The sequence below is a fragment of the Haemaphysalis longicornis genome, unplaced genomic scaffold, assembly GCF_048455015.1.
Source record: "Haemaphysalis longicornis isolate Haplotype H1 unplaced genomic scaffold, Haemaphysalis longicornis Haplotype H1 scaffold_56, whole genome shotgun sequence".
In the NCBI taxonomy this organism is placed as follows: Eukaryota; Metazoa; Arthropoda; class Arachnida; order Ixodida; family Ixodidae; genus Haemaphysalis; species Haemaphysalis longicornis.
In genome coordinates, this window is record NW_027526397.1 from 1,145,596 (window position 1) to 1,160,674 (window position 15,079).

Genomic DNA, 15,079 nt, shown 5'->3' on the forward strand with positions numbered 1-15,079 from the left:
CGTTCAGCTGAGGGCACCGATGTCAAAGCATGATGTTAGGCCTAGAATCTAGCGGTCGCATACCCACATCACTAGAGGGCACTAACTTTTCCACAAGCGAGTTATGAACTGTAAATGACGGGGAGCCAAGAACGGCAATGCTTTTTTATTCTCACCCCCGTGTTGGTGCTCCCTGCACGCGCTGTGGCCAGCTGCAGCAGTTGCCATGCTCGAGAGCGGCTTCAGACACTGTCTCGCCCATTTCACAGACTCACGTGGACAACGACCCCGTGCCCCTGACCAGTACACGCACCCATGGCTGGGGGCGTGTGCAGCATGCGCAGGTAGCTGGCCTCGACGTCCTCGTCGGGCGGGCATCCCAGGGGCCCCACCCGGCGGCCCCGCCCCCACTGGCCCGGCCAGCCGGACACCAGCACACCCTCGTTGCCCGACGCACGCACCCCGTCCACCAGTGTCGCCAGCAGCGCGTCCCTGCCAAAGGGGAGAAGGTGGGGGCAACCAAAGGATGACACAACTATTGCGCAGAAACACTTCACAAATTGAACAACTCAAAAGTACAAGCAGCACCAAAGAGAACTAATGGCGAATTCCATTGGGCGAACAGGAGCAAGTGCAGCGAGCAGCCAGAGCAGCACATGGGAGTAACGGGGACGTGTGTTTTCGTTCCGCAAATGAAACATTCGCGCTGCTCCGGGAGCAGAGAAAAGAGAGGGAGGACGTGATGTTAAGGGTCATGTGACCAAACTTTCCCCGCGCTTGCTTCCCGGAGCATTTCGCGCGCTCGTGTTGTCCGCACGCAGTTATTCCGCGCCAGTTTTGCCAGATACGTGTCAATGGTTTTGTGTCTGCCTTCCTCACGGCGACGAATGATAAAGTAGGCGACGAGTGTTAAAGTAGCAGCAATTCCTCGTTCAGACGGCGGAGCTTAGCTGCTGCCATACGCACTGAACGACTATCGTGGCTGCTGGATTCCGCCATTTTTCCTCCGCCACCCCGGGGATAAAACCAGAAGTGATGTAAAAGAGGTCATGTGACTTCCTCAGCGACCCCTGTTACTCCGCCACTGGCGAGGGAGTATCGAGAACTGCTCTCGGCTGTTCTCGGCGCCAAAAAAGTGCTCCTCCTCGACCAATGAAACACAACGCCCCTGCTCCTGCCCGACCACTGGAAGACGCCAGACCTTGCGAGAGCACTTTGAGTGCAGTTAGAAGTGCTCCTGTTCGCCCAATGGAAAGCGCTATAAGAGTGCCAGAAAAGCATCTCCGGAATGTTGGGAGCAAACTGGCAATTTGCACGGCAGAGTGCTGATGATGATTGTAGAGTTCAACACGCCGAATCTACACCTGGTCTATGAAGTGTACCATAGTGGAGGGCTCCGGCTTTAATTTCAACCACCTGCCGGGGATCTTTAATGTGCACTAAAATCTCCACACACAGGCGTTTTCACTTTTTGCCTTCATGAGAAGAGCAGCCACAGGACCAAGCAAAAATATGCAGTTCTTATTTTTTTACCCTTGAATATGTGAAACAGAGAGCATTACTTTTTAGATTTCTAGCTTTTTTCGGTTGCAGCGTTCGCCACTGGCATCACTTAGGTTCTCCTTAGGAAAAAAACATGCCGTCCTACTCGACGGATGCCTCCTTTCCCTACAGTAGGTCACCAATTCACTCGCGCGTAAGATTTTCAAGAAGCTTGAGAACGCCGAAACAAATGACGCAAGTTGGCTGCAACGTAGGTATATGAGAATGGCGCAACCGGGACTCTCCATCACTTCCACATTTCGTTCAGTTAGCCAGCTTGCCGGCGTAAGCGAGTGTTGCCCCATCCTGTACCCTGAGTGATACCCTGAAGTCCCCAAAGGGTAAAACGGCTTCGTTTGGCGACTGCAAAACCACCTCGAGTTACGGAAAGACAAGAGTGCAACAGTACAATAGTACCACCCCCCAACACACAATGCGATCCAAATGGGATCCGACTTCACACCGTAGCGCGTGCATGCTGATCTTTCGTTATTCCGTGCCTGCACTATTTAAGCATGCTACACACGTCCGCGGTGCGGGCCAGTTTCAGCCCAAGAAAAATGTACGTGTCAGTGCATGCCCTCAAAACTGCAGCGCTCACAAAATTCACGTCATTTCTGAATAATACAGAGTTGGACGGTATCATCCATGCTGTAATTTATTAAGTCGGTCCGAATTCTCCAGCAAAAGCGTTGGCTTGTGTTGAGAAACAATTGAAACGTAGGGAAGGACGCGCCAATATGCCTGAATGCTCGGTGATTGTAGTTCAGCGCACTCAACCACGGAGCTTATACAATGAGATGAACCGTAGCAAAGGCGTATTTGTCACGCCGAAACTGAAACCAAAATCAGTTTATTGGGAACTACAGTGGAACCCTGATAATACGACTTTCAAAGGACCACGCGAAAGAGCCGATGACCGGGGTTTGGGTAAATGCCGGCCTAGTAGACGGTCTCACACAATAGGTGGGTTAAGAACGTATTTAAACTACAGTGGAATCTCGGTCCTACGAATCTCAAGGGGCGGCAAAAATATTCGTATCACCCGAAAATTCGTATCATCAGAAAACAAGAAAAAATGGAATAGTGCCGTGCATGTGACAGGCGGCGGTTCCTGCTGTGAAGAGGTGCAGATAGCTTCAGCGACCGCTTGTATCCTTTTGTTAAAACGCAGCTCAATGTGTAAACTAAATTGCTCATGCGAGAAAGGAGCTCACAGTGTGGGAGAAAACCTCGCTATAAAATGCCGTCCGCGCTAAATATCTGCCGCGGAGGTGGCTCAGCCAGCTGCTGCGAACGCTTCAATATCGCCGCCATGAGGCACACGTCTCTCCATTGGCGGAAGTCGTGAGGCTCTTCCCACTGCCGTTCGCGGCAACCGAGGTAGAGGCTGGTGCCGGGGTGCCGGCCCGAATCGTCAACGTGGGAGTCAAAAGAACGCGTGCTCATCGTCGACGCGATGTGCGCACATGAACCGCATGCGATTTGTGTGCGTTGGCGTTGCGCGCGCGTTATTTTCACGCCCGTGTTGACGATTTCGCTACCGCGACAGATTCTACCTCGCTCAGAAAAGTGGGAGGAGCCTGCCGACTTGCGTCAATGCATCGAGGCGAGGCGCGCTCTTCATGGCGGCAGTTTGAAAATGCTCCGGACAGCCCGTTGGCCCCGCGGGAGATGTTTAGGCTTACCGCGGTTGCGGATATTTCATTGGCGCTTTTCCTACCCACGCAGACGATGCTTTATAGTGTCGTTTTCACCCACATTATCAGCTCCTTTACTGTACAAGCAGAAGCGGTCGGTCGAGCTACCCGCACCACTTCGCGGCCGGTGATGCCGCCATGTTGCCGCCGCTTGCCGCGCCGTGCGCAGAATGCAGGTGGTATTTCGTGGCGGCGCGTTTTCGTGAGCAGAAAACGCCCCACGCGGTTCACACTTCAACATAATCAACGAGCAAGTGGCGCAGGCAACACGGCAAGGCGACAACAGGGTAACTAGAGTGCGGGGCAAGACCTCGGAAGCGAGGGTTGTGGAGAAGGCAAAATGGCGAAGGTATTCACCGTCAGAAATGAGGGAACGCTTGATTGCCGTGGTTTATTAAAAAAAGTGTAATACAAAAATGGACGCTAGAGGCACCCGAGCTGCAGCCAGCGGAAACGAAAGGTATAGAGAGAAGAGATTGTAGCGGGATATAAAAGAAGCGAGGGAGAAAGACCAGGCGTCGAGAGGGCGAAACGTTCTGTTCGGAACAACCACGAGGAGGATTACCGTCAGCGGGGGAGGACTAATGCTTTTGTGCCCGCATGCAACCAAGGCCACACGGCTGCACCAACACTCCCGCCTCCCGTCCACGCCGCAGTCGTCTGCTCGCGGCTCGCGTGTTCGTATCTCCCGCACAGGAGTGATAAATGCGTACGGATCATCCGAATTTTTTTACATTGCATACAATGCATTTTCGCCGGGGAATTTTGAAAATTCGTATCAACCGAATTCGTATCACCGAGATTCCACTGTACTGTATTCAGTGCGTTCTCACATAATGTGTAAACCTTTAGCTAAAATCCCAAGTTTCTAAAACAAAAAAAACGCCTATTTTGTGCCCCCTTCCCTTCATGGCTTCTTTGCTAGCCCGCCAGCCATGCACCGCACGCCACGCAAACCCCACGCTGTCAGGCGCTGGTCCACCAAGCCCCACCTCGCGCGCGCGTGAGATAGAAGGTTGACCCATGTTGGACTGACGCAGCCAAGCGAATTGAGAGGGAAAAAGGCGAGACTGCGAAACTGCCAAGCCCAATGAAATGAAGGATAGTATCAGGCAGCAGAAAGAAAGCAACCAAGCGATAATGCAGCTTTCAAAGACACTGAAAAGCAAGAGGGGAAGAGAGCGCTGCGAAAGGAAGAAACTTCAGCGGGCGAGGAAAACGGGTGTTCGGTCATCGCCGTAAGGTTGCGTTGTACGATGTGTTTCCACGTTCGTCAACCCGATGGTAGCTTCAAATCTGCGGTCTACCGGCCACTTGGACTTTGACTTCTCGCGATTGGTGTGTTGGTGTTCTGCTGCCACGTGGGGCCGTCGACGGTTAACTCCCGCCCACCAATACACGCCTGCTTGCTTGCGTCTGTTCAGCAGATCGTTTGTGGACCTTTGCACATCAAGCAGCGTGGATGGGGATTAAGAATTATTGAAGGTTGGGATGAGGTGACGAAGCAGTGTAAAAGATGAGAGAAACGCTGGTTTATCCCCGCCAGAGTCCGTCGTATGAAGCAGACCGCGTGCACCCAAGAGTTTTAGTATTGGGGTTTTTAATGCATGGTTCCTATGTGGAGTTCGCCAAGACCACAGTTTATGTCATAAGAAGTGGGTTGCTGTAAAACCAGGGGACGTATCATCGGAGTTCCACTGTAATTTGGCGCAGTAACACAAAGCAGAAAGCTCGCCCCCCTTCTTCCCCCAAGACCGCCCTTCTAGCTTTCACTCCATTGCCACGGAAAGTTGTCCCCGAGTATAGAGAATTCAGGCCAGCAAGTTTGTTGTCAGGCAACTGTTTGGCCCACCACATTACCAGCCTCATATCTTTGCCCCTCAGCCCTAGGGCAAACCCTCGGTTGGACTCAGCTGATGCGAAGCTTTCTAATCAACCTCTGGTTGAGAAGAAAACTCATGGTTGACCTCCACACAATAGGCAAGGCACAGTCGTAAATAGCCTCCACAAAGTGGGCTCTGTGGTGGCTATAGGGGAGAAATGTTTGCACACCAAAGATGGATACCAGGGAGCGCGTCAACCGAGAATTAGCGAAGCTGCCGCATTCGTGGACACCTTTCCAGCTGCCCATGATGTCCGTGGTGGCAATCGGGTGCAAAGAGTGGTGGATTGCAATGGAGCAGAGACTGTGGGTCCGATATCACCAGTGCCAAGAAAGCGCCCCGGCTCCATTCTGCAACTGAACACTAGTGCTTGCACATTTGCTCCAAATTTCAAAGGAGTGGTCCAAATTACACCTCGAATTACCTATGCGCCCACATTACATGCAAGTTTTCCTGGCAGTACCCTGTCTCTCGACTCACAAAAACAAAGTTTACCGAGTGTCATCAAGTATACACTTGTATTTTTGAAATCTGAAATACTCTGAAAGTAATCAGAGCTTCTAAACACTGCAACTCAAACTGAACATCCCATTGAACGCTTCGTGTCTGAAAGTTCTCAGTACCTTCACACCATTAGTGAGACGTCTATTGATACTTGAATGTGAACTGTCAAGCTACCATCAAGCCCCTCATCAAGTTACTCCTCAGCAGTATCCCGCCTGCCTGGAAGCACCTGAATTCCCATATCGTAAAAACTGGGAAATCTCTCTTGGAAAGATGTGTGAGAGTTGTTCAGGTGTGAATTCCCGTGACTGCTTTGCTCCAGTGTGGCAGTCCCCATTTCGGGTGGAGAAGGCATTTTAGGCAGTCCCGCAAGAACACCCCAAGGCTTGGGCGGCAGCCGAGGAGGCACCACCACTGACCGGTTGCTGGAGCTGTAGCGTCGGGCGTCTCCCTGGGCGTACTCGATGGAGAACTGCTGCACCTGGTCCCGGAACCGCACCAGGCGGCACACCTGCGCAACCCACAAGGCACGCACCCTTTTTCACACCACGTGCCACCAAGCACTCGCATCTTTTTGCTTACAAAGGCTGGCCATTCTCAGTCATTCATTTCCCCTAAAGGGGGCGTGAAGACAGTATTCGGTTTGCTTCATTAAAAAGAGTGCTCTGTCCTGATAACAGTAATTACTGGGTGCGGTATGAACAACCTGACACAATTTACTGTGCGGCACATGAAGGGTTTCAATTTTAAAAGGGTGATCGCGGCACAGACAGGTGGCAGGGAGTGGCGTAAAGACGTCCTCAAGAAGAGATGCGTGATGGTAGAGCTTGAGAAGTAGCAAATAAACAAGCGATCTTGCGGTGACATGAGAACTCTTGCAGTTCGGCACAATTCTTCAATGAAGTTACACTGGTGCGACGTGCATAATCGGAAAAAATAAAATGCACAGTACGTTTATTTTTCCCTATTGCCCACATCCATCACACCAGCATAGTATTGTTGAAGAACTTCAGCATAACTTCATTGGCAGCCCACCCAACTTCACGGCTGGCTGGAGGGCGGGGAATATCTAGTGTATTTCCCACAAAAGGAACATGGAGTAAAAAATGAGAGTTATGCTGGAATGCCATGGTAAACTACAGTTAACACTTTCCTGCACACGCTTATTCAAATCGATAGTATCCTATTGGCGCTTTCAAGTTTAAATTTTGATGTTTTTCCATTCGAATCTGGCACTTCCCGAATGTGTTCCGAGAGCTGGCACCACCTAATGAGTGATAAAGACACTTACATCCTCTCTTGTTTGTTCTTATGTGCGCCGCAAGGTTTTAAAGCGTGGCCAGTGTCACGTGACAGGCGCTCGGATGATACGGAGGTGGCATCAACACCACACGCTGCGGTGCCGTGGGAACGCCACATTTTTAGCAATTCGGAGGATTTTACTTGCGACTTTTTGGATGACATTAGCACCGCTGACTCAGAGCACATAGCTTCGTCATCGGTTTCATGGGATTTCAGCAGTGAAAGCTCCAGTGCGCCAAACCGGCCCAGAATCTGGCACCCCTGTTCAACAAAAGCCCCAGAAAATGCAAAAGTATCGAAACTGTGAATTGTGCTACAAATAAAAAAGGAATGGAGCAGAAAACCAATGTTTCCTGCGATTCATGTGCGGCCAACCTATGTTTCGAGGAACTGCTTTGCACAGTGGCACGAAACCCACTAGTGCTAACATTTTTTTGTAAGCCAATAAATTTTACAGTTAGGTGTTCCGATACTTGCAGGAGCTTTACACTGATAGCATATGTACAAATTGTATATATTGAATTTTTTTGTTATTTCTGCGTAGAACAACACAGACGTTGTTGCTTTTTTTTTTGTCTTTGTCCCAAAACTTTTCCGTACAGCTTTTTTTTCTTTTTGTTTTTCAAATGAAAATTCTTGTTTGAAACAATTACCACTGCAAAGTAAATTTACTTTTCTTTAATTTGATACCATACACTTACATGTTACATACTTTTTGCGAATGGGAAAAATTGCTCGCTAGACTGCCTAAAATCACTGCTTTTTTTGTGGGCAGGAAAGTATTAAGAGGAACGAATACAGCAAATAGGAGACCCAGATAAGAGAGTAACCTGCACAATTGACAATATAATTTGTGGAGGAAAATTCTGATCATTAACAAAACTTTTACAGCACAGCGCGAACTTATTTCTTAAAAAGAAAAAAATCTACTACAGTAGAATCTCGATAAACGGAAATCGCTTAAACGGAATTGCCGCTTAAACGGAACAGTAGCCGGTCAGTTGGTTGGTTTTGTATTCAGATAACGTAAAAAAACTCCCGGTAATCGGAACTAAAATTTCTGCATCACCGTGTAAACGGAACTAGAATCGGAACTTCTTGTGATAGCCCTCGGCATGAGAATCAGGTTTTTACGGTTCCGGCTGTTTCGGTTTTGTTTTTTCTTCCTCCTTGTTTTTTTTTTTTAGCCTCGTTGGCCTCGTAAGCCTCGTCTCGTAAGTGGTTAGCCGTGTTAGCGCAACGAATGCAACATCGCAGTTCTTGTTCCAGTCGTTCGGTCTCGATTCTAGACGCCGAGGCTACAGGGCTCACCTCCTGTCGCCTCGTTCGTGCCATCGTTGTGCTATTCGTCCTTCATTACCACGTTGCAGTCTTCTAAATTCGGTGGCTCGTAAGCACTCGCGAAGTTGAGGCCTCTAGCCTCCGTGAAGATGCAGTTGCAAGGACTCAAACAAAAATAATTGACGCATTTTGTAGTGCACAGCGACTCATTGTTGCGAAATCAACTTTGTGAATACTGTGCCTACGCTTCTTGTAGTTTTCTTGCTTTCTGAAAACTATCAGCTACAGTCACTTTCTAGTGGTTAGAGTTCCATGAAATGCCCTTAGCAGTCTGTACGCACATAAATTTGCACCTTAGGACATCTCTCTCAGTAAACGGAACTCCTGTTAAACGGAACTAATTTTTCCAGTCCCTTGAAGTTCCGTTTATCGAGAGTCTACAGTAACTAAAAAATTCATTGCCCTTGCAGGTTGTGAAGAAGGATGACCAGCAAAGCTGGCTACAGTCCAAAGAGTTCACAAAACAAAACACGTTTCTAATTTGAAATGGACCTTACTTATTAGCCAATTACCTGAACGAAACTTCGAAGGGCTGGAACTTCATTCTAGAGGAAAAACATTTGGCTGTCCGTTTCCCTCCTGCATCGTAGGCATCTTACTGTCGGTGTAACACACCACCCCAAAATAAGGCCCCTAAAATTACTAAGGTAGCGCCATTCTATGATCTCGCCGCCTTTCGCCCTCACCCGCACTCCTTTCCGTCCTCCGTGTTTTGCTATTTTCTTTTTCTCCGGCCAGCGCCGCCCGCCATCGGCCAACAGAAAAGTCACGTGGTATTTCTCTTCTGCCTCCGCCGCCGGGTCGCCTCACCGATGCCTCACCGGCTGGGACATTGCGCAACGCCGCCGCTGTGGCGCCATTTCTGGCTGCCGAGCCACAAAGCTTCAGTGCCGGCTTTATCGTAGGTGCCAGCTAATAGCAAAGTAAAAATTAGCTGCTCGTTCCGAAAAAATGTCGCATCGGTGTCGCTTTATGTTGCTTCTCGGTGCCGATGTGTTGTGCCTTAGGCAGCGCGAATATCGTCAGGGAGGGCAAAAGACTTCGTTATTCCGTCTGGGAAACGCATCGCAGAAAGGAGAAAAATTTGGTCGCATAGATTTGAACGGGCATACTTCAGGCCGACGCTGCCATCACTCTTTTGCGAGGTAAGTTTCTGAATGCTTGTTCTTGCTCTGTTAAATTCTGCGCAAGCTTGAGCGGTCACTTATGAAGAAATGCATATTTTCTCCGCGACCGTCATCCACCCTTTGTTCTGAGTAGGCATTGCGCGCAGCGGCGAGTTCGTCCCGTCGTAAGCTTTGGTTTGGATAAGAGGCCGTGTATTTGTCATGTGCGCGCTTAACTTCCAGCATAATTATCAGGGGCGTAGCATGTCGGTTGTCGTAAGGTTTTCGTGACGAGAGAATTGTTCACCTGAATTTGCGCTTGTTTTGGCCGACGGCAGCTTGCGTCTGACCATGTAGTGTGTGTGTTCCGAGTGCGTGTATGCTCTTTGTGGCGTGAAGTCATGTCTTGTGTGTTAGTGACCCGGGTGGTATTATAATCCCGTTGTTAAGACATTGGAGTGATTTGCTGCGTAATATGTGCTTGGTCGGTGCGGCGCAAATTGAGGCAGGTACGAGAAAAAAAAAATTGCGGCTAGGTAAAACAATTTAAGGCCAGCTAATCTAGTGACCGCGCCGTTGCCATACGTTTGATTCGCAATTTCTGTTATCGCTTTGTTAAATTTGCGCACGTTTGAATGGGCACTTGAAATGCATATTCGCACAGCAATGGATGTACGCACTTTCTTCCGTGTATGCACAGAGGACCGTTAATTATATCTTACGTTTGCATTACACGTGGTGCCGTACATTTGCAGTGTGCGCGCTACTTCATCGTAGTAGTCAACGGCGCAGCGTATCCAGTCATTGCAATTTGAACCAAAACACACTGGGCGACTATATTATTTTCAGCAGACCTATTTTTGTCCAGCAAAGCGCTTGTTAAACGGGTCTAGTGTAAGCGAGTTGAGCGTAGACGCGGCACTGAGCAGATGCGTGAGCACGAATTTGACCATGCTACGGTTGAACGGTCACTAACTCCCTTCTGCAATGCATTATTGCCTATATTTGCGGAGTGTTTGTGGCGGATCTCAAACTCGGTGGTGACATTTTCTTCCCTTCTCAATAGGATTATTTCACGGATCAATTTGAGCAACGGATATTGGAGAAGCTTGGCGTTAAAAAACTAAACCCAAATGCCACTCCCAGCATTTTTTCTCACAGGAAGCCACGACAGCAGCACAAGCCACCTGCACAACGTCATTACGGATGTTTGTTTCAATAAAATATCTATTTGGTGGCACCAATTCATTTTTGTGATATACCTTATTGTTTTCTCTCGATAGTCATCGTGACATTGGTTCTCTTTCGAATTTCTTTCGGGTGTATTCCTGTGTTAGTGCAATGTACAAATATGCCAGAATATATCCCAGCACAAAACAATTCTTTCCAGGCACCTCCATTAATAACGGCTGTAAACGACCGCGCCCAGTAAAAAAAAATGTATTGCAGGATTAATTAACTGCAGTAATTAGTTGCGTGATTCGTACCTAGAGGGACTCGATCTCTGGTTCGTATGAGAAATAAGAGGCCACAAATCTGTAATTTCAGTTTACCCGATCGATTGATCGCAGCCTTCTCTGGCACCTATTCCCAGAATTACAAGTCTGCGTTTTTCACTCGGTTCGCACATGAACGTACGGCCGCGAGTGCAGTTTAGTGTATCCGGCTGCGAAGTCGGGGAAGCAGGGACTTTTCACGTCGCTATACCCGCGCACACGCACAACAGCATGTGTATATTTTTTAATCTACTCACAGCAGCCCATAACGACATGAAGGTGAAAGAAACATTTCTACAAAAACGGCAAAGCACTCTATAAACTACGCAGAATTAAGCTAGGATGTAGGTCGTTAGTAAAAGCGGCCGCAGAGTGAACGCCGCTAATGATTCACAACCATCACAAGTTATGCGAATGCAAGGACGCCAGCGCAGCGTTCGAACGATGGCATTTGCGAATGAAGCGCGCTGTATACTGCCGCGAACCGTGCGCAAGCCCTCTGTGCAGTGATTGCACGACCAGAGTCACGCGAATGCAAGAACGGAACTACCGTAACAGAGCAGTTTGAAATGTTTACGCTCGATCCTTTCGCATTCACGAGCTATCCTGAGATGTTACAGCATGCCGCACCTGTAAACAAAAACCGCGCTATGCGTATGTGCCAGTGGCATCCATCCCGCAAATATCCCCTTGTAGACAAATATATAAAACGAAACACCCTCACTCAGTTCGTGTTGGTAAAACGGGGCTCTAGAAATCCTATAAATGCTACCAAAGAGCGACTGCAGCGCGAAAACAAGAGCAAACTGCACGAAAAACTGCAGCGGGCGGCCAGAAGCGTTGCGAGGGCGACTGCTCTGGAGCAGCCAACAAAAATGGCGGCACTGCCACGGAGTTAAAGGGACCGCGGTGCCGCGGGTCAGGGAAAAGAAAAAGGAGGAGGGCGGCGGAGAAGGAGGGAGCAGTTGGCGCTACCTTAGTAATTTTAGGGACCTTACCCCAAACCACTCAAACACAGAGGACAGCAGACAGGTCGCATCGGGCCATGAGTTGTTCACATTTAACCCTTTCGCTATCACTGATGTACCGGTACGTTTTCGCATTTCTCCCCTGCAGTGTCACTGACGTACCAGTACGTTCTCCATTGTGCGTTCAAAAACTCGCACCATAGCGCAAAGCGGGCACGCCTGGACTGTTCGCGCCATCTGTCAAATCTTTCTAGTAGCTCGTATTTTCACTCGCTAGCTCTCTTCGACAGTATATTGAAGAGTACGGAACAACTGCGCCCACCCTTCGTTGCTGGGGGGCTTGGTCGCTCTGTGCGCTGCACTCTGTCGGGATGAGTGACCATGTGGCACGGCACGCGTGTGACTACGAGTGCGAGGGTTGTTGGGCCATCTGCAACGGGTTTCTAGGTTTCTTTTTTATTATTCTGCTTCCGCATCTGCTACGGCGGGCCAGGTTAGCCCAGCACACCATTGCCTCTCCAACAGACTGAAACATGACTCAATTGCAGCTTTCGCTCACTCATTCCTTTGTGTTGCGTTGGGTGCTGAAAGTGCTCCCTCCATGCGTGCGGTTACTTTCGGATGGCTGACCGCGCAGGGCCTTCGACTGCGGACAGGAGCGATGGTTCTTCGATTCCGATTCGGATACGAGCCGAGCTCGGATTTACATTCGAGAGTTTCCCATCCAAGGAAGGGGTGCGAGTTCCACAGCGCCAGATTCTGATGTTGAAATAGTGGGGTCATCGTACTGGAAGCGTGCACAGCAAACTGAAAATATCTGGAAGAAAGGCGATTTCTCACCCAGGCTTTTTCCTTTCGACGCGTTACATTCCGGATGCCATCATAGTCAAATAAATCCCTACGTTCCTTCCCTGATATTTCGGAAACCAAGCCGACACTGGGGGTGCGTCATGGTCAGAAACACCCGACAGTGAAAGGGAAAAATCTTCCAGCGGCACAACAGACACGTCATCGGTAAGGGCACGAAGCCTGGCTGTGTATGCATGCCCTCCTCCTGTACATGCATAAACTGGCACAACCGGTGATGTGCACTTGCTTAGACGCGAAAGACACCACGGAAAATGTCGCCCCAAAAGCCTTTCAAGCGGAACAAGAATTACTGGCTCATGCATGTAGGTGTTCCAGAAAAGTTGCTCTTTATGCGGGAGGAATTCGAGCTACTTGACAAGGTGGAACCCAAGGTGGTAACGGCGGCGCTGCACGTCCTGTGACAGCGGCTTTCCGTTGTTTTCACGCCAATTCGTGTTTCTATGTGTGCCGCCTCTCCTTCAATTCTTGTTCTTGTCTATCCTAGCGGACAACATGCATCTTTCCCATAAAGAGTTAGAAGTGCAGCTGCTGATTACCATGCTAGCACTAGTGTTGGCAAGGGATATAGAACGTGTGAAAAATTGATTGATTGTAGGGTTTAACGTGCCGACGCAACGCAGGCGATGAGGCGTGCCGTAGTGGAGGGCTGCGGATTAATTTTGACCACCTGGGGATCTTTAATGTGCGCCGAAATCTCGTACACACGGGCGGCGCTTTTGCTTTTCGCCTCCACCAGAAAAGCGGCCGCCGCGGCTGGGAATCGAACACGCGACCTCGTGCTCAGCAGCGCAACGCCTTAGCCACTGAGCCACTGCGGCGGGTGCGTGTGAAAGAGGTGTCAGTAGTGGTGGAAAGGGGTGGAGCAGCAATGCTGAGTAAAGTGGCCTTCACCGGAATGAAAACCAAAGAGGGAGTGGGAGACAAGAGACATGCTTTGCCGTAAGAGCCCTGGTGAAGTGCTTCCGATGAAATGGTTCAATTAAATGACATTCTACAAGACAGTGTTCCATAACCTGTTTGGAGCCCCTCCCCAAAGCTTAGTTTGGCCAGCAAAATTGTGGTTCCCCAGTACAGGCGCATGCTTGCTTCATAAGTGCTGCAAATTATTTAGACATCTCGCGGGGCATTGAATGCAAGTTCAACTTTTGCATGAACAAGTTGGGTTTGTAGTGGGGATGGACCACATGGCACTCAGCTGGCTCAAGCCAGTACGCAAATTTGGCATGCTGGCCACTGAAGCAGCACTGCGTCAACCTCACAGTTGCATGTAGGAGAGGTGGCCGAGCAGATATGCTGTCACGAGCCCCCGCTGCCTGCCGTGATATTCCCAATGTGTGCAGTACATGATGGGACCTGTAGCCCTACTCTCAAACGGACCCATGAGTGCGCACCTTGTTACGATCGGGCTCCGAGCGTGGCAAATCGCACAAGGCAAATCCCCTCCCTCTGGCCCTGGGTTTGCTGTGCACAGTTTCAATTGTGCTGATGATAAAGTTGAGGTTTTGTGGCACAGCAACGTTCTGGTTATAATGCGACAAACACATGGTAAGAAGATACCAATGTAGGTTAAAAAATTTTGCTCAAGGTACCATAGATATAGAAATTAATATTTTTAAAGACCCGCCGCGGTGGCTCAGTGGCTAAGGCGTTGCGCTGCTGAGCACGAGGTCGCGGGTTCGATTCCCGGCCGCGGCGGCCGCTTTTCTGATGGAGGCGAAAAGCAAAAACGCCCGTGTGTACGAGATTTCGGCGCACGATAAAGATCCCCAGGTGGTCAAAATTAATCCGGAGCCCTCCACTACGGCGCGCCTCATCGCCTGCGTTGCGTCGGCGCGTTAAACCCCACAATCAATCGATTATTTTTAAAACCGTTCTGTGAGATTAAGTAGCTAAAACCGGCGTAGAAAGCTAGTGTCTTCAAAAAATTCAGGAGCTTTAGTCAAAGTTATTATTGGTTCATCACTAAGTAAAAGCATTGGGTGTAAAGGTATGCAAAAGGTGTATGAAGCTCTAAAATGTCTAATACGTGCCGCTTCTAGGTATGGACACCTTGTTAGGATATGTTGTACAGTAAGAGGTTCTCCGTAGTGCTCGCAAATGGGTTCCTGCTCCTTTTTCACCAGGAAGCCATGTGTCAGCACAGTGTGACCTATACGCAGCCAACACAAAATAACTTTGAAGAAACGATTTCGGTGCCTACAACTTTTCCATTCATATACTACATACGGTTTGACTAGATGTAATTTATTTCAGGTTAGTTTATCCCATTCAGACTGCCAGTACAACTTCATTGACTTTCGTATGGTGCTTCGAAGGTCCTGGTAGGGCAGCTTTAACTAAGTTATTTCAAGATGCTTGGTCTCGTATGCTGCTCTATCAAGTTTCATT

The 15,079-nt window shown here is 49.2% G+C and overlaps 1 protein-coding gene across 1 annotated transcript in view; it reads right to left on the reverse strand.

Moving 5' to 3' along the window:
- Window positions 1-15,079, reverse strand: part of LOC144140921 (dnaJ homolog subfamily C member 13-like) — a 145,269-nt gene that overhangs the window by 111,904 nt on the left and 18,286 nt on the right. Inside the window, exons 8-9 of the mRNA XM_077672421.1 lie at window positions 6,028-6,119; window positions 293-471 (exon numbers count right to left, since the gene is read on the reverse strand). Of these exons, the coding sequence (XP_077528547.1) occupies window positions 293-471; window positions 6,028-6,119 (271 nt within the window). The remainder of the gene's footprint in view (window positions 1-292; window positions 472-6,027; window positions 6,120-15,079) is intronic.